Source organism: Pinus tabuliformis, chromosome 4_2 (assembly GCF_031772625.1).
Source record: "Pinus tabuliformis cultivar Carrire ecotype Pingquan chromosome 4_2, CPIR1, whole genome shotgun sequence".
NCBI classification, from domain to species: Eukaryota; Viridiplantae; Streptophyta; class Pinopsida; order Pinales; family Pinaceae; genus Pinus; species Pinus tabuliformis.
In genome coordinates this window covers 52,554,606-52,577,638 of record NC_142304.1, presented here as the reverse complement: position 1 = coordinate 52,577,638, position 23,033 = coordinate 52,554,606, and the positions used below count along the sequence as shown (strand labels likewise).

The following is a 23,033-nucleotide window of genomic DNA, read 5'->3' as shown; positions in this document are numbered from 1 at the left end:
TAGGGATGAAGAAATCAGATTTAGCAAAAGACATCGTTGATCTATTTTGTAAAAATGTCTACAAATTACATGGCTTTCCCAAAGTCATTATTAGTGATAGAGATGCTAAATTTAAAGGGAACTTCTGGATGAAACTCTTCAAATATGTTGGGACATACCTCAACATGAGTTCAACATATCATCCTCAAACAATTGGACAAACTGAGGTTGTCAATAAATGTTTAGAATCTTACCTTCATTGTTATACAATAGATAAACAAAATAAGTGGGCTCAGTGGTTACACCTCGCTGAGTGGTGGTACAATTCAACATATCACACTTCTGCAAAAATGACCCCATTTCAAGCTTTGTATGGCTATGAACCTCCTAAATGGAAGGACTTAGCCTTCACCGAAACTAGAGTTCCGACAATTAAAGGCTAGTTGGAAGAGACCTAGAAAATTCTTCAAGCATTGAAAAATAATCTAAGTATTGCAAGGACTCACATGAAACAACAGGCCGACCAACATAGATTGGAAAGATAATTTGAAGTGGGAGAGTGCGTTTTTGTTAAGCTTCAACCTTACAAACAAGTATCCCTAAATTAGAACTGTAAAAACAAGTTGGCACCAAAATTCTATGGACCATACCAAATCAACAAAAAGATCAGATCAACGAAAAGATCAACCAAGTGGCATATAGCTTAAGCCTTCTTGATAATAGTTAAGTTCACAATATTTTTCATGTATCTTGTCTTGAAAAGGCATTGGGCAAGCAACAATCAACACAAACTACCCTGTCAATGTTAGATGGTGAAGGCAAGCTCATTCTAGAACCAAATGGGATCACCACCACCAGGGAGAAGTTACGTTCACGAGTAATCAATGTTTCACGGGGTTGCGTCCACCCACATAGGGGTCGAGTTTCCTAGCTCCCTCGTGCTTTGGGGACTTGGGGACAACTAGGGGTCATTTCCCCACGCTCCCAAAATGCAGGGTACGCGAGGAAACTCGGAAGGGGTCGTTTCCTCGAATTTCAGGGTCGAATCCTGAAAAGGGGGTCGTAAAGGGTCGTTTCCTTGGACAAAATTTGAATTTTTTTTAATGAAACATTTTTTTTTTAAAGAAACCTGACTATTTGAAGGGACTAGCAGCATGATGGGATGTTGATCCAGAGGATGATGCACATGTAGATATGGAGCAGAGCCTTGATGAGACACATATAGAGTTGGTTGGTGTGCCACTTAGCATGTTTGAGAATGCAAGTGATTCTGATTCAGATGGTGACATGGTTGATCCTGATTTATTCATGCAACAACTGGATTCAGAGACTAGCATGGCATTACCTTGAGCAATTATGCTCATTTATCTTTTGATATGTTCTTATGTTATTAACTTATTTTCTTTCTTGTTTAAGACTTTATTTTATTTTGAATCTTGATATATGAATCGTGATATATTAGACTTCAGTCTTGACTCTTGACTCTATAAAATTGACTCTTGATGTATCAGATTTGACTTTTATAATTTTATTTCAGTTATATGATTCATCGATTTATCATTTATCCTTGATGATGTAAGTGTTATATTATATATATTATATAATGATAAAGAAAATTACATTATAAAATAATACATTATAAATGTTAAAATTTCAATGATATATATATTTTATATTTATAAGCTTTTAAGACCACGACGCCCCCCCATGTTTCCTAAAAATTGGTGGGGAGCTTTTGCATAGGCCGCTCTTGTTTATGCCCGCTCCCTCACCTCCTTGTCCCGGAAACTTGTTGGAACATTGCGAGTAATTAAAGAATACCTTATCAAATGGAAGAATTTACCAGAAGAAAAAGCCTTTTGGGAGACAAAAGCATTTTGCCAAAAACACTCGTCGTTACATATGCTTTGAGGACAAAGCATCTTTTCAAGAGGGAGGCAATGTTATGTAAAAATTATTTAATGTAATTAGACGAAAGGGCACGATCATAAGATCATGCCCTTTCCCGAAAAGGTACCCATGGTAATATATAAGCGAGGGACCTCATTTTAAACAACCATCATTCATTCATTAATAAAAAATACACATGTTTCCGTCTAATACTGAGTTTATTCACTCCAGCCTCACAACTAGTAGTACTGGCTTGTCATGTATTCGACCTTTGCTGAGCTAAGTTCCGTGGAATTCTGTTCTCACTGATCTAGGATGTCATCATTGATCTTGTTACCACAATAACTAGCAAGCCTAGTGCAAAGCCCTAGTGGAAAACCTAGGTCTTATGACAACAAGAGATCAGCCAGCACCCTGACCTTAATGGTCTATCTCTAGTTGTTTAGTGGTGGATTTTATCCCCACAAGAGAGGCTTCCATAATGAAATCACCAACAAGATATTCAACAAATAAGGGCTCAAGGGTGATATAAGGTCTAATGATTGAAGGGGAGGGCTGAGATATGAGTTACTAAAGTTCAAGTACACTTTCGTAAGACCTTTATTATTTAGAAGAAAGCTAGTATAAGTTTGGATTCTTATGATGTGCAGATTTATGGCACAATGATATAGCAGCTTGAGAAATAGCCTAAAGGACACTGCTTTGATGAGGACATATACTGTTTGTTAGTTGTATTATCTATATACATGAGTACAAAGCCATGGGAGGGTGATAAAGTTTGACAAGGTGTCCAATAAAATACAAGTATAGTGAGTGGGAGATCAATTTGGACCAAGTCATGCGAATGCACAAAGGTTAAAGCACTAACGAACAAAATACATAAAATAGAAAAATGTAGTCAAGTACAACTATAAAGCATGTTCATTCTTCATACATTTTCACTAGACTAAGTCTCATGATTCATCAGTTATAGCATGAATTATGTCAATTACGAAAATAGAATTTATCCAAGCAGGGGAAACAAAACCATGAAAGCCAATGTGATTTAGTGAGATACCATTACATCAGTTGAATTTGTTGAATTTTCCTTAGGTCCTAAATCTGGTCGGAGGCTAATCACACACACAAACACACTAGGAACCCTCACCTCACAAGCACTTTGCACAACATAAATCTTTAGTAGTGAAATCAATTAAGTACACAGGGATTTGAGCCCAAAGCTTGATTATTTTATTAATCCATCAATAAAATAGTCATGGGGCTCCCGCAGCAGGGGTCATGGCCCTCAATCACTAGTACTGCTAGTATACATGGTATACAAAACTAGGGCTTGCGCTCTGCTACTTGAGATCTGCAATCTGCCCAATAAGAGACAATAACAAAACATAAGTCACTTGCTGAATATGTCCTCTTACTACCAGCCATTTCAGTCCTCATTTGTCTTGACACCTGGCAGGTCATTTGCCTCCTTTACCCTAAGTTGCACTGAAACGGATATGGATACGGTGTATGAAACAGATACGACAAATTTTCAAAAAATCTGGATATGATATGGCAGGAAATGGCATGCGCGCACACATACACACACACATATATATAAAACAACTCTTTTAAAGACCTGGATTCATGGATCCAATTGCTTTCTAGTATGATCAAACAACTTGGCAGTTGCAGAAATTGATGAATCGATAGCTTCAACATTACTAAAGGACATTGATGTATCACTCAATAGAAATGTTCTGTGTCTAATGCATTCTCAGCACTTCCATTTTGGTGACTCCAATGAGGGAATAATTATGTATTCTATGCAATTAGCCAACAAGATTGTAGAGATCTCTCTCCTTCAGCTCAACCCTTACTCTACAATTTACTTAACAGTAAATGTCATATGGTTCTCAATGCATTCACATGAATGGTATGTCTCCTTAAATGTCCAACCTTCAGAGTCTCATTTGCATACAGTAATGCTCCAATTTAGCTTATGTACCATTCATTAATTGAACATAAATGAGAGGACAACTCTCTAAAGCATATAAGAAATGGTAAACATGTCAAGCATATGAGTAAAATAATCCTCCACATACCAAAACTTAAAAGAAATATGAACCAAAGGATTTCATCATACGTTGCCAACAAATGGGAGGAAGGAAAGATTCATGTGTCGTGGGTCACACTTGACAATCTTTATCATAGTTCACCACTCAGCAGGTGTCCAAACTGTTATGCAAATGCCCAACATCAGTGGCACAATCTCTTGAAGATGGGCATAGTCTACCAGGTGGTGTACCCTTTGTATTACCCACAGTGCACACATGGCCTCCAACTTGCCCTAAAAATGTATTAATACGTGCATGGCCTCCCAGCGATCATATTACATATTAATATGTATTAAAAATTAGTGGAAATGGATGCTTTTTTTAAAAAATGCCCTAAAAACGTTTTTGGATTCCAACCCGCAGTTTCTGAAATTCTGAAATTCTACAAATACGTTTTTATGCCGTTTTTTGGCCGTTTTGTACCAGTTTACGGATCCGAAACGCCGAACAGCGTTTCTGCGAGGTTAGCCTGGCGTTTCCGGTAACTTAGCTTTAACCACAGAGAAATACCCCTTTGCCCACCAGCTGCTCACAGTGTATTTTTGCTCCTTCAAGTGCACTGTACAACAGCCCTTAAACATCAGCTACTCACAGAGATCTTGATCCATTAAGATCACTGTATGATTAGCCCCAAATCACTTCAGCACCCACAGTCACTACATCCTTCTAGATGACTGTACATTAGCCATCCAAAACTCACTTTTCACAATTGCATTTGTGAACAGCCTTCATGAACAATGCTCAACAAACCTTTCTCCTTGTAACAGCCACCTAATTTAACCATTGTTGACCTTGCTTGGTTCTGAGGTAACTTTACTGGCTCCTATAGACCCCGGGGCTTAACTGCCCTCTGAAACTATGTCTGCGACCACCTCAGAAACCCTTTTCTTCTGCGGCCAAGCAACATCAACCTCCTCTTACCTGCGTTCACCACCAAAATATCTCAGCTGACCTCCACAAGGGCTCAACTGCTACTTAATCCACCTCGGCCCTGCCTGTGTACAATCTGAGGGTTAATATCAGCTTCCTTAGGGGTACAACCCTTCTTTATCAGTGCATAACAGACTCTAATCAAGTGCCAATACACCCTTTTCTCTGGCCAGACAACACAAAGAGCTTTTAGCATTCTATTCCAGCAGATAGAGATGCATGGAACCCTCGGCTAGGGACAGAATTAGGCCTCCTTCCTCTTAGACAGAAACCCTCTGTCGAACACAGAAAGAGATCTCTTCAATGTGTCCTCTTCAGGCTGTGGTTCCTCGTCTAGGCTTGTTATTCCCCTTGAGATGATTGCTATGGATGTTAGGTCTGCTTTTGGCCCTATTTCAGACTTGCGTTCACAATGACTGAGGCAATCGGCCTCCTTTAGCAGCTTGGATTTATCTGTTTCTTGGCCTAGATCAGGCCCTAAACAAACCCGGCCAGATCTTAGCTTTTCAAACCCGGCCCCCATGCTGATCTTAGACTTGCCTTATAGAACAGGAGCTGTGGCCTTCTCCAATAATAAAATGGGCCTAATGAGCAGAACTCGAACCTCCTAGGGCACTCTTAGCACAAGAGAGGTCACTTCTCTCTCACACACAATGTGTGAGACCTCACCTTAGATCCCTTCTATTTATCCTTTTCCCTTGGGTCACTTGGGAAACCTCTAGACTTAGGGTTGTCGCTTCTCAACCCTTAGAATAAATAATTCTTTCTTTTAGGTCCTAAACCCACATCTTGGGTCCAAAACCCACTTTTAGGTAAATTTCCCACCAGCCACTTTTGGTGGGTATCCTTCTCGGAAATACCTTAGGAGCTACCCAAAATTCTAACAGAATTATTGTAGGTACACAGATTTGAATTTTTTATGAAGGTGGCTTTGAGTGATGATGCTTGAAGTGTTTGTTCTGATATTGCAATTTGAGAGCTAACCTGCATATTTTTGAAGGCAAGTAATGGTGGAAAGAAGACTGTATTAGACTGCCCGACTTACTACTCGGAGTGACCAGAATGAGAGACCCCACAATTAGATTAATTGAGTTATTTAATTTTTTACAAGTTGATGTTGTTATGCAGGTTTCATAGAGTGAAAAAGTGTAATAACTTGTTTTGTAATGTTATTTTGTATGGTTGTAATCAGTTATGATGGTTAGTTGTGATAGTAGATAGTCAGGACAATATCTTATTTATTAATCAGAATGTGGGATTCCCTTGTACTTGTTGATCTAAAATGATTATTCATCAATGTCTGATGTATTGTCATGTTAATAACATCTTCTTTACAAATGGATTTTCTGTGCGATGTTATGGCCTAGTTATTTTAGTGTAAACACAAAGTACTTTTCTTCTTTATATTAAATAACCAATCGTATCTGGACCCCTTGTTTTATTCCCGAGATATATTTTCTCTTAATACAAACTTGCTGTTTTGAAAATTAATAATTGGTTGATGCCTCTCATTTTGATAAAAATATTGATATATGCATTGGCAATGTTAGAAATTTTCCATTCACTGTGCTGTTATTCTTGTAGTATTTCCATTGCAAAGTAATGTTTCCCACTTTGTAGAGAGGGTAATTTGATCCTGATATGGTTCAGTCATTTTTCTTTAAGCTATTTTATGATATATTAGTGGTGACGATAATGCTTTGCAGAAAAACCATTGGAATAGATTACAGCCCTCTCACAAGATAGTTATAATGGATATATTGCTATCTATTTTGGACTTTGCGGCCTCTTACAATTCATCTGCAAAGCTTAGGATGCGAATGCATCAGATTCCAGCCGACAGGCAAGAAACTTTTCCTACTCATTTTACCCTTTACAGTTGCTTTCAATGCACTATACAGGGCTTACTAGGTGATTGTATATTTTGAACAGGTTGCCTGTCAATATTCTACGTCAGGAAATTGAAGCAACACGCATTTATTTGGAAGTATTACATAAAAGCGCTGGGCAGGATAACTTGAATGGTGAAGATTTTAGAAATAATATTTCAAATTTAGATGATTCATCTGCATCTAATGTATCCAATCACGAGGACATTAAAAAGGAAGAGGGGAAGCTCAGAGAAATAGCAGAGCAAAAGCTAGTGTCATTTTGTGCACAGGTTTTGAAGGACACATCTGATCTTCAGCCTGGTCCTGGTGAAGCTGTTGATGCTGATGTTCATCGTGTTCTTGTTTTACGCTCCCCAGTCATTGTCAAGGTAAATCGGCCCTTCACAGCTGTCTCTGAATATTGAGATAAAATAGCTGTTCATATTAGAAATATTTTTATTTTTGCATTCTTTATGTCATGGTGAAAGCGCCTGATTATTTTGCCATTGACTTGATTTGAAGAATTACCTTAATAATTATTTATTATGTCCGTGAACTCCAGTTAGTGTTTTCACTTTTCTGTGCTTACATTCATATGTATTGGTTTTAATTCTCCTTCAGTTTCTAGTAAAACCTTTGGTTGAATATGTAGGTTTCTAACTGTAAGTAGGCACTTTTAGAATATAAAATTTAAGCATGGTCTGAAATCCCATTTAACAATGAAACTAAAAAAGAGTTACACAAAATAAGTGTGCTTTTATCCACAGATGTATAGCGTGACAAACACTACAGAGTTCTCAAGAACTTACATGTTTCTGTTGAAAGTATATGGAGTGATTTAAAACCTGATGTTATATCCATTTAAACTTGCAATCTGACACCTTCATTTATTGGAGTTCATGGAACATGTTATGGGGCCTTATTCCAATTCTGTAGCACAAACTTGGTTAGAGTTAGCTTCATAGGCCCCAAAGGGGTTGGATCCAATGGTGAGTAGTTAGGAGCTAAGTTACCAGGATTCGGATACGGATACGGATACGGATCCGGATCCGGATTCGCTAGTTTTTTGAAAATCCAGGATCCGGATACGGCAAGGATACGGCAAGCATAAAAAATATAATAATATTAAAAATATAATAAAATTAATAATAGACACAAAATATATACTTCTTAATATATTTTTGACTTGACATATCAAAATGTTAAAATGCATACCTCAATTACTTCTCTATAACCTTTTTTTGGTCTTAATCATTTAAAAAAATTATATTATGCACTAGTATAGAGTGAGACCTACAAATTGTTCGATAATTTTAAGAACCTTTTACTCATAGAAGTCCAAGCAATTTCAAAGATATAATGGCTATCATAATTTTATAAAATATATAAAGTTGAAATTATAAATTTGAAAAATGTGATTGAGGTATTCTCTACAATTCTAAAAGTTTTGTAGCAAAATTCCTTTGCTCACATACTCAAAGTTAACATCGATGGGAATATAATCTATATGCATTATATTTGCATGTGAAAACAAATACTATAAGTAAAAATCAAATTTCTCATAGTCACACTCAATTTTGTAAATAAAATTATATATTGATACATTTTTATATATATTAAAGCTAAATCATTTTCATTCATTTTGTGCTTTTACCATATATTCAAGTTCATCTTTAATTATCTCTTCAAATTAACAAATTGTTGTTTTTTAAGTTTGCATTCATAAAACACCATCATTAGTTTATGCCCACACACCTATATTTTAAGATTATTAAGCTAAGTTACCAGGATTCGGATACGGATACGGATACGGATACGGATCCGGATCCGGATTCGCTAGTTTTTTGAAAATCCAGGATCCGGATACGGCAAGGATAGGGCAAGTACAAAAAATATAATAATATTAAAAATATAATAAAATTAATAATAGACACAAAATATATACTTCTTAATATATTTTTGACTTGACATATCAAAATGTTAAAATGCATACCTCAATTACTTCTCTATAACCTTTTTTTGGTCTTAATCATTTAAAAAAATTATATTATGCACTAGTATAGAGTGAGACCTACAAATTGTTCGATAATTTTAAGAACCTTTTACTCATAGAAGTCCAAGCAATTTCAAAGATATAATGGCTATCATAATTTTATAAAATATATAAAGTTGAAATTATAAATTTGAAAAATGTGATTGAGGTATTCTCTACAATTCTAAAAGCTTTGTAGCAAAATTCCTTTGCTCACGTACTCAAAGTTAACATCGATGGGAATATAATCTATATGCATTATATTTGCATGTGAAAACAAATACTATAAGTAAAAATCACTCAATTTTTGTAAATAAAATTATATATTGATACATTTTTATATATATTAAAGCTAAATCATTTTCATTCATTTTGTGCTTTTACCATATATTCAAGTTCATCTTTAATTATCTCTTCAAATTAACAAATTGTTGTTTTTTAAGTTTGCATTCATAAAACACCATCATTAGTTTACGCCCACACACCTATATTTTAAGATTATTAAGACAAAACTAAATTTAAAATTATATCTATATATCAATATGTATATTTAAATTTGTATAAATTTTATATATCATTTTAAATTTTAAATTAATTAATAAAAATTAGAAAAAAAATATATTTTAAAATAAAAAATATATGTTCAAATTCCAATCTATAAGTCAAAACTAAATTAAAAATAAAAAGCAATATAATTTAAAAAATACATACCTATATTTTAAGTTTATTAAGACAAAACTAAACTTAAAAATATATATATATATATATATATATATATTTGAAATTTGTATAAATTTTATATATCGTTTTAAATTTTAAGATTATTAAGACAAAACTAAATTTAAAATTATATCTATATATCAATATGTATATTTAAATTTGTATAAATTTTATATATCATTTTAAATTTTAAATTAATTAATAAAAATTAGAAAAAAAAATATTTTAAAATAAAAAATATATGCTCAAATTCCAATCTATAAGTCAAAACCTAAGTCACAGGACACGTCCCCTAGGGTCCCGTGTCTCGTATTTTGCGTATTGGACACGAAAACGGCCCAAATACGTGTCCAATACGATTTTTGACGTTTTCTAAAAATAGAATACGTATTCTACGTTTTCCCTTCGTGTCATGAATTTCGAATACGCGTATTTGGTACATCGAATACCGTTGCACTAACGTATTTCGATTTTTGAATACGTATTGGAAAAAAATGCGGTTTATAACGTCAGCGTCGGTCTATTCTGGGGTTTTTTTCGGTTGTTTGGAGCCCACCGGCAGGGTTTTTATACTTACATTATTCTGTAACAGTAACAAGCAGTTACGCAGTACTTCTGGAGTTTTGATTTCTAGTGTCTGCTCAAGGCTCCGATAAAGGGTTTCCTGACTTTCCTCTTACCATACGAAGACTGATTTTTGTATTTTACAAACAAGTATAGGCTATAGCCTATAGCTAAACAATGAGGGTAACTTTAGATTCAACGTCGCTGTTTATACAGTTTCCCCACTTCACCGTTACAGTCCCATATGAGATTCAGATATCTGTGGCTACAAGAGACAAATCTCCATTCGTTGGATTCTGAAGGACAGCAAGGCTATCTTAAAGGCCAGTGAAGAAGTAATTCACCTTTGTGGATTGTTTGAGCATGAAAAAGAGGCCCTCGGTTCACTAGGGTGAGGGCTAGTTGAGTAATCAAAGTCTTTATTCCATACAAGACTTCATTGAAACCCTAAAGAGAATGCAGATTAATAACTGGACAAATCTGGCTCGTTTTTGGCAAGGCAGTATTTACTTAAGTAAATTGGCTCCCAAATCTGTGATTGGCATTTTTTTGTTCATTAATTGGAGCTATCTCTGCGGTCTCATTTAGCAACTTTGTAGTGGATCTAACCAAGTACTTCAAGAGTGACTCACGCCTATTTTGAAGGAGATGATGACCGTCACTTTTGCCAGACAGTGACATGCTTCTGCACATATAAATATATTTTTAAAAGCAATCTAAACACAGTGACAGTGTGACACACTGATATTAATATAATTTTATAAACTGTCAAGACTCAATACCTAAGTTGCACGAAACGGGGAAACGCGGAAGCGAAACGAAACGGGGAAGCGAAACGAAACGCGACCTCCCCAAATTTTGGAAACGGGGAAACGCGATATATATATAATATATATATATATATATATATATATTAAAAATATTTAAAATTTATTATTATATATATGTGCAATCATAAAGCATGAATGATACATTTACTTACATAAACATTTAAACATTAAGATTAAATTTACATCACATTTACTACCTGGAAACCCTAAAAAAAATTAAAAACAAATTTAAAAAAAAAAAAAAAAATTAAAAAACAAGTGTTTTTTTTGGGGAAACGTGGCACGTACGGCCTGGAAACGCGTTTCCGGCCGTACGGCCAAGTTTCCGTTTCGGGAAACGTGGCCGTACGGCCGGAAACGCGTTTCCAGGCCGTACGGTACGCGGAAACGCGTTTCCGTACGGAAACGGACCCTGTACCTACGTTTCCTGCAACTTAGCTCAATACTAAATAGTAAATACTAAATACTTAAATCCATTGTGAAGAGAGACATCAACAGAAGTGCCTAGCTAGAGCCATGTGGGGAGAAGAGAGGGCACACAGCCAGGGGTGCCTAACACTGGCAAATATTTATGAAGGGATGGCCTGTAGTCCAGAATAGTGTAACACCATTGCACCTGTTAATTTGATTAGATAAGCTGCAACCTGCAATTTAATATGGATAAAAAACTATATTTCGGTATATATATATATATATATATATATATATATTTATTAAATATATATAAAACGTGTCCCCCGTGTCCTGTTTCCAGGTCGCTGCGTTTCGTATTGAATACCACGTATTTACGTGTCCTCCGTGTCTCGTGTCCTCGTGTCATGTGACTTAGGTCAAAACTAAATTATAAATAAAAAGCAATATAATTTAAAAAATACATACCTATATTTTAAGTTTATTAAGACAAAACTAAACTTAAAAAATATATATATATATATATATATATATATATTTGAAATTTGTATAAATTTTATATATCGTTTTAAATTTTAAATTAATTAATAAAAATTGGCAAAAAATTATATGTTAAAATCCCAATCTATAAGTCAAAATATAGGTCTAAGTTAAATATAGGTCTAATAGCTCGTAAAAGCTCGGGTCATGGGTCATAACACCGCAACTAGCGCAACTGACTGCAGATCAAGGGCTGTCATAAAATGGTGTGTTGGTTGGATTTTACTTTACAGTAGAAAGATCAATATCTGCCTGTAATGTCATGCTTCGCGTGCTCGAAACTCTGCACGTTTAAAAATTCCGGAGATCGTGTAACTTGAAGCGAAGGTCATACGTTCAAAACCCTTGGAAATGTACAATGACTTTTCGATCGTCGGCTCCTGCGATGAAATCGAAAGATTAAGTTAAAGGATGAAATTTCTGAGTTAAATATGGAGAATGTCAGTTTTGTTCGAAAATCACTGCCAACGTCGCGACTTCCCTGTGGCTGCCCTCCATTCGAATCTTGACGCCACTAGCCGTCTTTCGAGTTTTAAGTCTAGCCATTTCATGTTGGACTGACTTGTCTCCGAAACCTGGCATTTCTGCATCGTTTCCATCAACCGATCGATGAAAGTTTGTAATTTTGGACGGATTTTGCAGCGTGATGAAAGCTCGGTTTTTTTATCTGCTGTTCATTCGCTCTCTGCAATGTCAAGGAAGAAAATAAAAAACGTCTATATGAGACCCAAATGTGATTCCCGCAGACACCACGAATGTCTACAAAGTAAAAAAAAACATGGCAAAAAACTTAGAAATCTGGAAAAGTGACACGGGATCCGTTTCCAGATTTCAACATCCGTTTCTAACAAACATTAATACGCCACGTGCCGGTTCTTGGACGTATTTACGCGGATCCGGATCCGAATTTGGATCAGATCTGTGGATCCTGTACCCCAGAGGGCCGGATTTGGTAACTTAGGTTAGGAGTTTTTCACCATTGACCAAGGTTCAATTCCCACAATGGCTGTTATAGTCCCTTGAGGTTTCCATGGGGGAAAATGTGGTGGTTGAATGTGTGAGGCTACATAGCAGTGCCTGCAATATATTTGTGGATCAAATTCCACATTTTCTCTTTTCCATTTTAGTTTTTTCAAGTTGTAGTGTTTTGGGGGCCAGACGGGAATGAGAAAAGGATGCGTTGAATGCGGCTAGTGTCCTTTCTATTAGTTAGACTCTTAGTACTTTTAATGTTTTAGTACCATGGTCACCTTTTCCTCATAAAGTCATTTTAAGAATATAAAAGTCACTTTGATAATATAAAGTGTACTTAGTACTTTTTCACATAAATTGACTTTTAAAACACATGTGACTTTAATAACTTAAGTACTGAATACATCTCCACACAAAAAGTACTTTAGCCCCCTTGATATTAATAAACTCATAATATCACTTAGACAAAAGGTGATTTATGTGTTTCCCTAGGCCAAAAGGTGAAATGCCTAGGAAACACCACCTTGATACCATTTTCAACGCAACCTCTTACCGAGGAAGGTGTTTCTCACCACTCTCATCCTATCTCTGAAGAATACATGCTTTCCCCTTGGCAAATGAGTTGATGAGAATGTCTGCTACCTGTTCATTAGTGGATATATACTCAAGTTTCATAGCTCCTCTCTGAACCAGTCTCTGTGGTGCAATTAACTCAGCTTATTCAACAAATTCATATTTATTATTATTAAAAGATAGAAGATGATTAGAATTTGTGGGAGGTCTCTGTCTTTATATTGCCTTGGGTGCATCGTGGTGAATGGGCATGATATTTGATCATTCCCTTTGCCTAATAACTACCAATTAATTTTTTTTTTTATATAACATTGCCTTCCTCTCAAAAAATGCTTTATCCTCAAAGCATATGTAACGACGGATGTTGTTGACGAAATGCTTCAGTCTCCCAAGAAGCTTCTTCTTCTGGTAAGTCCTTCCACTTGATCAAGTATTCCTTGATTACATGAGACTGAAGCTTCCTTTCCCTGGTGGATATGATACCTTCTGGTTCTAAAGTGACTCTTTCGCCAAACCTCCAACCCATAATGCATCAACCCCATAATAGTCATATCAAACTCTAAAGCCAGATCTCTTTGAAGTGTTGGATGAGTATGTCTTCTCCTGTAATAAACAAATCATTCATAGAGAACCAGAATGAGTGGATCGTCACCAACCATGATGAAATGGATGTTCGGATCTGCATCACTCTTCTGGAAACACATCTTCTGCAAGTAGGTATCTATTCTCTCGTACCGTGCCCTCCACGCCTGCTTTAGTCCATACAAGGCTTTTTTAACCCTACTCACATGAGACTCCCTCCCATGCACGTCAAAGCCCCGTGGCTGCTCAATGTACTCCTCTTATATAACACCAATGAGAAAGGCAGTCTTCACATCCATCTGATGATTCCTCCAACTAATCTCTACTGTTATAGATATGACTGCTCTAATGGAAGTGTAATGAGCAACTGGTGCGAACGCCTCCTCATAGTCTACTTCTTTTAGCTGTGAGAACCTCCACGCTATAAAACAATCTTTGGACTTCTCCGCACTGCCATTGGCAGCATGTTTGATCTTATAGAGCCACCTGGAAGTCCCTACTGATTTCCCCTCAGGTCGCATACTCCTCCACCATGACAACCCTCCAGATCTGCTTACTGGCAGCCTCCTCAAAACTAGTTGGCTCTGTCTCGACAACATCTGCCATAAAGCCACCCAACCTCTGGTGGTATGCTCTCTCTCACTGACCACTAGGGTTTCCCTATAGCCTCCTGAGCCTCCTTTAGGGTCCCCTGAAGCCATCTTGGCTTTATCTTCCCTGTAGTAGCCTCCTATGGTGGTATGGAAAAATCCTGAACTGGTGCCCCTCCTCCCGACGAGGAAGGCTCTGCTGTAACCAGTAGAGATCTTGGACTATGAGATCTTGCACCTGACGATCCTGCACCAGGTGATCTTACACTCAGTGATACTAGAGTCTGAGACCTTGTCACCATTGAAGCAGATGATCCTCTCATCTTGATGTACCACCTGATGCTCTTGAAACCTGTGGTGTGGCCCCCTATTGAGGAGCCTGCTGCTCTACCTGATCAACCTCCTGAGACCTCCTCAAGACCCTCTCCTCAAATCTCACATCTCGCTTCTGGACAACTTTCCTCTGTACAAGAATATATATACGATAGGTGATGTTGGTCTCACTATAACCCACTAAGATGCCCTTCTTTGCAGTGGGTTCCAACTTTGTCCTCTTCTCCTTAGGGTTGTGAGTATGTAAGGCACCTAAAGATCTTTTTGTGCCCAATCTCCGACTTCTTGCTGGTAAACACCTCCTCAGGAGTTTTGCTCTCCAAGACTTTATGTGGGCTTCTGTTCTGCAAATATACTGCAGTGTTACACGCTTCGATCCACAAGAAGAAAGGTAAACTTTGATCATGCAACATCGCTCTAGATGCACTCACTATGGCGCTATTTTTCCTTTCTGCCACCCCATTCTATTTGGGGTTATAAGGCACTATAAACTCCCTCTTGATGCCCACACTCCTACAAAACTCTGTTTCCCTGGAGGTATGCTCACCCCCATTATATGATCTCAACACCTTGATCCTCCTCCTTGTCTGGTTCTCTACAAGAACCTTAAACTCTTGGAACCACTTGAAGGCCCCATCCTTGGTCTTCAAAATGAAAATCTAGGTCTTCTTGGAGTGGTTATCAATGAAGGTCACATAGTGCTCACATCCAATCAATGATACATGAGAGATATGACCACATACATCAGAGTGTACCAAGTCAAGGATACCTGCGGCTTCGTTGTAAATGCTCAAGAAAGGTGTCTTGATGTAGTTTCCCAAAGTACACCCCTTACATGCATCATGATGATCAGTGTTGAACTCAGCCTATAACCATCTCCCTTAGCATCCCGAAAACTCCATGATGCAAGTGGGCCATCCTCTTATGCCAAAGCTCACATAACTCACTGCTACTAGTGTGCCTCACCAAGGCTCTAATAGGTTGAAACATAAGCCGGTAAAGTCTCCCACTACAAACTCCCATCACATGAGCAAACTCGATACTAGATCCTCTGGGATATATTAATACTTGTCCCTTTCGGAACAACACTTCATAACCCTTGTCCTCCAAGCTAGAGAGTGATATCAAGCTCTTCTTCAGCCTTAGAACATAAAGAACATTTGTCGCCTTTAGAGGAGGCAGTGACTCCCTTTGAAGTGATACTGTCCTCACTCCTGCTGCTCTGACCTTGGAGTTTTCTCCAAGTACAACCTCCAAGTCAATGTCATCCTTTGAGAGATTCGTGAAGTGCTCTCTCACTCCAATCATATGGCAGGATGCTCCATTGTCAACAAACCATGCACAGGAAGATGTAACATGAGTGGCTAAACTCACCACCAAGGCAAACTCATCCACCTCTACTGATAAGGCAAACCGAGTGTCAAATTTGGAATTGAAATCGTGCACCTCTGATGAAGTTGCAACTCCTTGCTTCTTCCTACCCTTCTTGGTCGGACACTGAATAACATAGTGACCCATCTTCCCACGAGCAAAGCATTTCACTTTGCTCAAGTCCTCCTTTGCCTTCTGCTTCGCCTTCTGTTTCTTTGCTCCACTAGAAGACCCCTTCTTGGCCTTCTTCTTGCCCTTCATTGTAAGGGCGACATACTCCTCCTCACCTCCCCCACCACTCTTGCTGCCCACCTTAGCACTTTCCTGTTCTCCTCATGGATGAAATCGCCCCACATACTCCTCCAACTTGGAAAGTGTTCTCCGGCCACAATGCCATGTGTGAATCCATCCCATTTCTTAGCGAATCCATCCAATGCAATCCTGACCAACTAGTTCTCTAAGATAGCCTCTTCGACAACAGCCAACTCATCCTTTACCTGTGAGATCCAGGAGAGGTATGAGGTCACACTGTCAGTCTTAGTTATCTTGGTGTTTCCTAGCTTTTGCCAAAACACCATCTTCCTGTTCTCATTGGAACTCTGGTTTAAAGTGACCAAGGACTCCCACATCTGGTAAGCAAATCTCATCCCAGTCACATGAGGGAGTAAGTGGTCCTTGATGGCATCTAGAAGGATCTGTTTATTCTTCACATTCTTCACGTTGAATTCCGCCGTTTGAGTAGCATTAGTAGGAGGTTGTACATGAGCCTCTACAATGTCCCATACTTTAAATTCCTCTAGTAAAAGCATCATTCTCACATTCCAAGGGCCAAAATTATCAGCCCCTACCAATCTGTCCACTACCCTCAACCCTGTTGCCACGACCCTCGCACCAACAAAATGGAGCAAGTCGGATACTAGGCAGTCTCTTGCCTCTTAACCAACATTGCTTTGGGTTTCTGACTGAGGTTTAGTGACCGCTGTTTGCTGAATATGCAGAAGAATTGCTTGCTGGTCTTTGTATCAGCCGATGAAAATTTTCAGATCTGAGCTCTCTTTGGCTCTGATACCACGTTGCAATTTTAATGCTTTGCATCCTGTCCGAGTTTACAAATTTTGCAAAGGTTTTTTAAGCCCAATCCACATGTTTTGACTTTCTGATAAAACAATTTTCAAGCGTTCATTTGAAACATAAAGAGTGTTTCTACTTTCAGTTAATACAATGAACAATAAGCAAACACGCACGTTTGTGACAATTATTTTGGTCAATAAGACCCTGGAAAAACCCCACTGTTGGGGAAAATCAGTTCTGAAAGGAGGCTTTATTTTTGCTTCTTAAGGAATTTTTACAACAGAAAAAAAGTTACTTATCTCCCTTGATTTGTTTGCTGTAGGCACTATGAGAATACAAGCAGAATGAAGCCACCACACAGTCCTTTACAGAGGTTTATTACTTGCTCAGACTTTATGCTTATTCTCTATACCAGTACCACGAATTTAGGGCCTGAAGGTAGCTGTAATTTTCCTTGATATTCAAGCCTTAAATTCTGACTAGAATCCTCTGAATTTTGCATTGAAGTAGCCTCCAAAAATTTGCTGACAGTGGATAGTTCTAGGTTTGCTCTCACCCAAAATTATCGGCCTCTATTCTGGTCTATCTACACGCCAAATTCCCAGCCTCAGAACTGGGTTTGGTCCCGAAATTCTTGGCATCGGATCTGGTCTACTCAACCGAAATTCTTGGTTTCAGAACTGGTCTACTCAACTGAAATTCTTGGCTTCAGAGCTGGTCTACTGACCCGGAATTCTCGGCCTCTGATTTGGTGGGAATAGTGACCGAACTCAGCGACAAGACTCGGCCTAGAAGAGGCTGGAGCCTGGAACTCAGCAAAAATTTGGCTGCAAACTTGGACTGAATCGTACAGCAATTCGACTCAAATAGCTGGAGTATCAACCTAGAAACTCGTGCCAATTTATCTGCATAAAGTTCGATCTGGTAGTCTCTCAAAGAATTCAAACCCTCCTTCCTTAGCAATTTCTCCTCCCTTCATTCAACTCTCTTCTTCTCTCAATCTTCTCATGAGAATAATAATCCTCTTTCTCTTTTTTCCTCCCTTTTGTCTTCTTCACTAGATGGGAACCCTATCCCTAAGATCCAGTGGTTGAGATTTAATCTCAAATCATTTAGATCAAGGATGGAGATTAGACCCCTACTTGACCCCTCCTCATGTGGTCCCCCTTTCTATTAATTAGACTCCTAGTACTTTTAATGGGAGTTGTCTTTAGTGCAACTATTTTGGAGTTTTCGGTGTCGGAATCCAGCGAAAAAATTTGTGGTGAAATCTTGATTTGTGTTATTTAAACTAGTTTTTTGACTGTATATATGGATACAGCACACTGAAGAACTCCAAGGGCACTTCTATTGTGGGGCAGTTACCCATCAAACTTGTGATTTCAATGAATTCTTGCCGGATTTAAGAGAAATCAGACTGGAAAAGTCCACTGGAAAAGCTTCCAAAAAGTCGCACTAAAGACAACTCGCTTTTAATGATTTAGTACCATGGTTACTTTTTCCTCATAAAGTCACTTTAAGAATATAAAAGTCAGTTTGATAATATAAAGTGTACTTAGTACATTTTCACATAAAGTGACTTTTGAAAGACATGTGACTTTAATAACTTAAAGTACCTAATACATCTCCACATAAAAAGTACTTTAGCCCCCTTGATATTAATAAACTCATAATATCACTCAGACAAAACCAACTCGGACTTGTTTGTTGGATGAGACCTAAGACTAGCCACTAGATAGTTTTCTCATCAAGGTTGCGGGGGAGCGCCCCCGTGAAGAGAACAAAGTTCGTACTTCCTTTTAACTACTTTAGAGAACTTGGATTATAAAGATCTCCATTGAGATACAAGAATATATATTAGAAAGTATGAATAAGATGATGATACAAATTAGAGTGAGAGGCTTGCTTATATACTAGGCAGGTGCCTCTTCATGGAGAGTCATGTCTCATTTAGACATGCCTCTTCAACCTAATCACTAATTAACTAATCATTATTCATAATTATTATCATTTACATTATTTTCTATATATTTTATTCATAACATTGCCTTCCTCAAAAAGCTTTGTCCTCGAAGCTTGTTGATGAAATAATTGATCTCTTTCTCCTGTTTTAGATGTCTTCTTGTCTCGGAATTGTCATATTCGTCAAAGTAAGATGATATGATTCTCTAAGTGATAAACAAAACTATCGCACTGAGAGTGGATCTGACCATGCTAAATTATTCTTTTGTGGAACCTTGTGGTGATTAAAAACTTGTGATGAATTGTTATCACATGAATGGATTGCACTGCCATTAATATTCTTCGGAACATCAGTTTGTCGTTTATATTCAACATGGTACAGATATGTAGCTTGATTGAGATGTCTATTCTTGTGGTTCGAATGTAGATAAGGAGTTATTTTGGTTTGTCCGTCCTTTGTCATGTGTGTGTTAAGACGCTGATTCACTTCAGGTTTTGGTGTCATCGAGTTAGTTACAAAATCTTCACTTGGGTTTTTCATAGTTTCAACTGCAATTTTTGAATTTGTTTTCCTTTCAATTGGGGTTCCATCTTCTTGAGTTCTAATATTGTCTTGCTCGGTATTCGTTTCTTTTTCTTCAACTTGGACGATTATGTGTGAAGACTTCGATATCCCTTTCATGTTGAATTCATCTACTTTGTTTTTCAAGGATTTTTTGTCATTTTTAAGTTTCTTAATTTGCGTCAATAATTTCTCGTTGTGGTCCTGGAGACGAGTAACTTCTTCATTCTTGTCAGTAGTGATTTTGTCAATTTCCTTTTAAATATTTTGTATCGCGTTTTTACTTTCTTGAAGAATGACTTTTGAAATTTATTGTGTCTTCGGGCGTCACTGAATCTGGCTTCAAGGTAACATCCTTTAGCGTTATTTTTTTTTGTGGGAAAATGTCAAAAACTACTTCTTCATATTTAGGAAAAAAGATCCTAGTGATTTGATCCAAGGCAAACCCAAAATTATATCACTATTGTCGCAAAATAATGTTTTAATGGTGAATTGCGAGACAAAAGTATAGTTTTCAATACTTTGTTGTAGATTGCTTATGTCGTATTGTTTGTCACTTGTGTCAACAAAATTCATTTCAATTATATTTGATTCATGAATCACTTATTGGTTAGCACATTTAGTGCTAACATAATTATTATTTTGAGTAGGATCAATAGAGATGATAACATCCTTTCCTCCAAGCGATACTTTGATATTAAATAGTGCACCAACACATATGCTAAAAGTTTTAGGAAATCTTTCATTACTGGTCTCCATTTTTTTGGATGAACTTTAGGATTTAAAAATAACTCCTTTTACTTTAATTAACTTGAACACCTTTATGGATTCCTATATATATATATATGTATTTGGTGTGGTTCACAGACACCTTGGTCATTGGGTGGTCGCTACGTCCACAAAAATATCTGGGCTGATCGGGAATCAAGCCCCACGACCAATAACTAGGCCTAACCCTAAGGGCTTCGGGGAGAATGGACCCAGTGACCTCCCGATCGGCAAGGCACTGATTTGATTGGTTGAGCTAACCCTTGGGGATATATATATATATATATTCAGTAACTTTTAAAATTTTGGCACACCCTTGTATTTTGACCTTTTCAATACCTCTTTTCTTTTCTTTTTTTCTTTTAGAAGAAGCACCAATTAGTATACATTTGATGTCTTTATTCACCAAGCAATAATAAGCTTCGAAGCATCAATGGCACTTTAACTTATCAACAAATAAAATATTAATATATTTTTAATGAGGAACTTTGGATTTAATTTGATATGTAATGAAACAACAAGGGAGTAGGACGTAGCCCACGACATGACGGTCTATGGAATGAAACACGGTTGTCGGGGTAAGTGATGATGGACGACAGGATTCATAGGGGAATGGCTGTGGAGAAGACTGGGATTGGAGGCAGGCAGAGGCAAGGAAGGGAGAATGGTCGTGCGAATGGTAACATTGTCGTATTGCAGATATGTGGTTGGGTTTGACCCGTTTTGGATATTGGTGGCTGCGGTCGGTCGTGTTTGGGGCTACTGCTCTAGGTTGTTAACAAACATTGCAAGTGATCATGGCGGTAGTTACTATGGTTAGCGGATGGTGACGACACTACAGGGTGTGGCGATAGGTAGAGTGAATGCAGTGTTACTGTAGTTATGCTGTCGGAAGTCAATCGGTGGTCCGGTAGCGGTGGTAAAGCATACGACAGTTTGTTGAATGACGACAGTGGTAAAACCCGGTAGCTAAGCATTGTCAGGGGAGAAGGAGGCTGTTTGTTGAGACGTTGGCATGGAGCGAAAGCACTGTGTTTTTTTTTTATATATGATTTTTTTCCTTAGTTTTTAATTTTTTTTTTCATACAATGTTTTTTTTTTTTTTAATTCCTTTTCTTTCTTAATATTTTTTTGTTTGTTTTGTTTTTACTTTTTTTTTTTAAATTATTTTTTTCTCTTTTCTTTTTAATGTATAAGTTCATATTTTTTCTATCTTTTTTTCTTTGTCTTTTCCTTTTTTGTTGAATGATTTTTTTTTAACTAAATAATATTTTTATTTCTCTATTCAAGCTTCTGTGATCCATAATGAATTAAACAAAGCCTTTCGGTAGAAATCACATGAGAGAATTTTTTGGCCGACGCATTTCGAACCAACAAGTGTGGTTCATCGTCTGATCCTGATTGTGAACCACACTTCTTGGTGCGAAATGCGTCGGCCAAAAAATTCTCTCATGTGATTTCTACCGAAAGACTGTTTAATATTTTTATTTTTCATTTTTTATGGCCAAGGGCCGCTGACGAAAATAGTGATGGAGAAACTCCCATCTTGTGTAGTGAACTTCACTTCAGTTGTGACGGCATCAACGTTGACGCAAAGTTGATGGCCAAAGACCTAGATTGACGTGCCTAGCTCTATGCAGCAGTGGAACGGCCAAAGGATCGAACTGCTCTGATACCAAATGAAGCGAACAAAGTTCATACTTCCTATTAACTACTCCAGAAAACCTGGAATATAAAGATCTCCATTTAGATACAAGAATATATATTAGAAAGTATGAATAAGATGATGATACAATTGAGAGTGAGAGTCCTGCTTATTTACTAGGCAGTTGCCTCTTCATGGAGAGTCATGTCTCATTAAGACATGCCTCTTCAACCTAATTACTAATTAACTAATCCCCTAATACTAGCCACAAAACCGGGTTCACAACAATAATAATAAAAATTAGGGGTTTAGCTAATTAGTAATTAGTAAGTAGGAGTTCGATACCAGGGTTGTTCCCGATGCGCTCCCGCCCAGAGTACGCTTTGGGAGCGAGTTTGGGTTTGGGAGGGGGGGTGCTCCCCCACAACCCTGATCAGAAAACTATCCAGTGGCTAGTCTTAGGGGTTGGATGATCATGCCATTACACACCTCCAAAAAGTGCTCTAGGTAGAATGACATGATGTATAGTGGTGTATGTCTGAATAATGCAATGATGATTGGGATGAACTTAATGGATTAATGATTAAATGCAATTATCAAAGCAAAGAACAATGTCGCCCTAAGAAAATTTAACATGGTATCAAAGTTGGGCTAAAGAAAAGTCATGGAGATCACCCCAGTAATGATACCTTTGGTGGAAGTAAGAAGAGGATGGTGGAGACCTTAGAGAATTCTAGGGTT

The 23,033-nt window shown here is 37.5% G+C and overlaps 1 protein-coding gene across 2 annotated transcripts in view; it reads left to right on the top strand.

Moving 5' to 3' along the window:
* LOC149168245 (brefeldin A-inhibited guanine nucleotide-exchange protein 5-like) overlaps window positions 1-23,033 on the top strand; it is a 287,450-nt gene that overhangs the window by 225,523 nt on the left and 38,894 nt on the right. For both annotated transcript variants that reach the window (XM_089428172.1, XM_089428173.1), the window contains exons 32-33: window positions 6,602-6,738; window positions 6,828-7,155. In XM_089428172.1, the coding sequence (XP_089284298.1) occupies window positions 6,602-6,738; window positions 6,828-7,155 (465 nt within the window). The remainder of the gene's footprint in view (window positions 1-6,601; window positions 6,739-6,827; window positions 7,156-23,033) is intronic.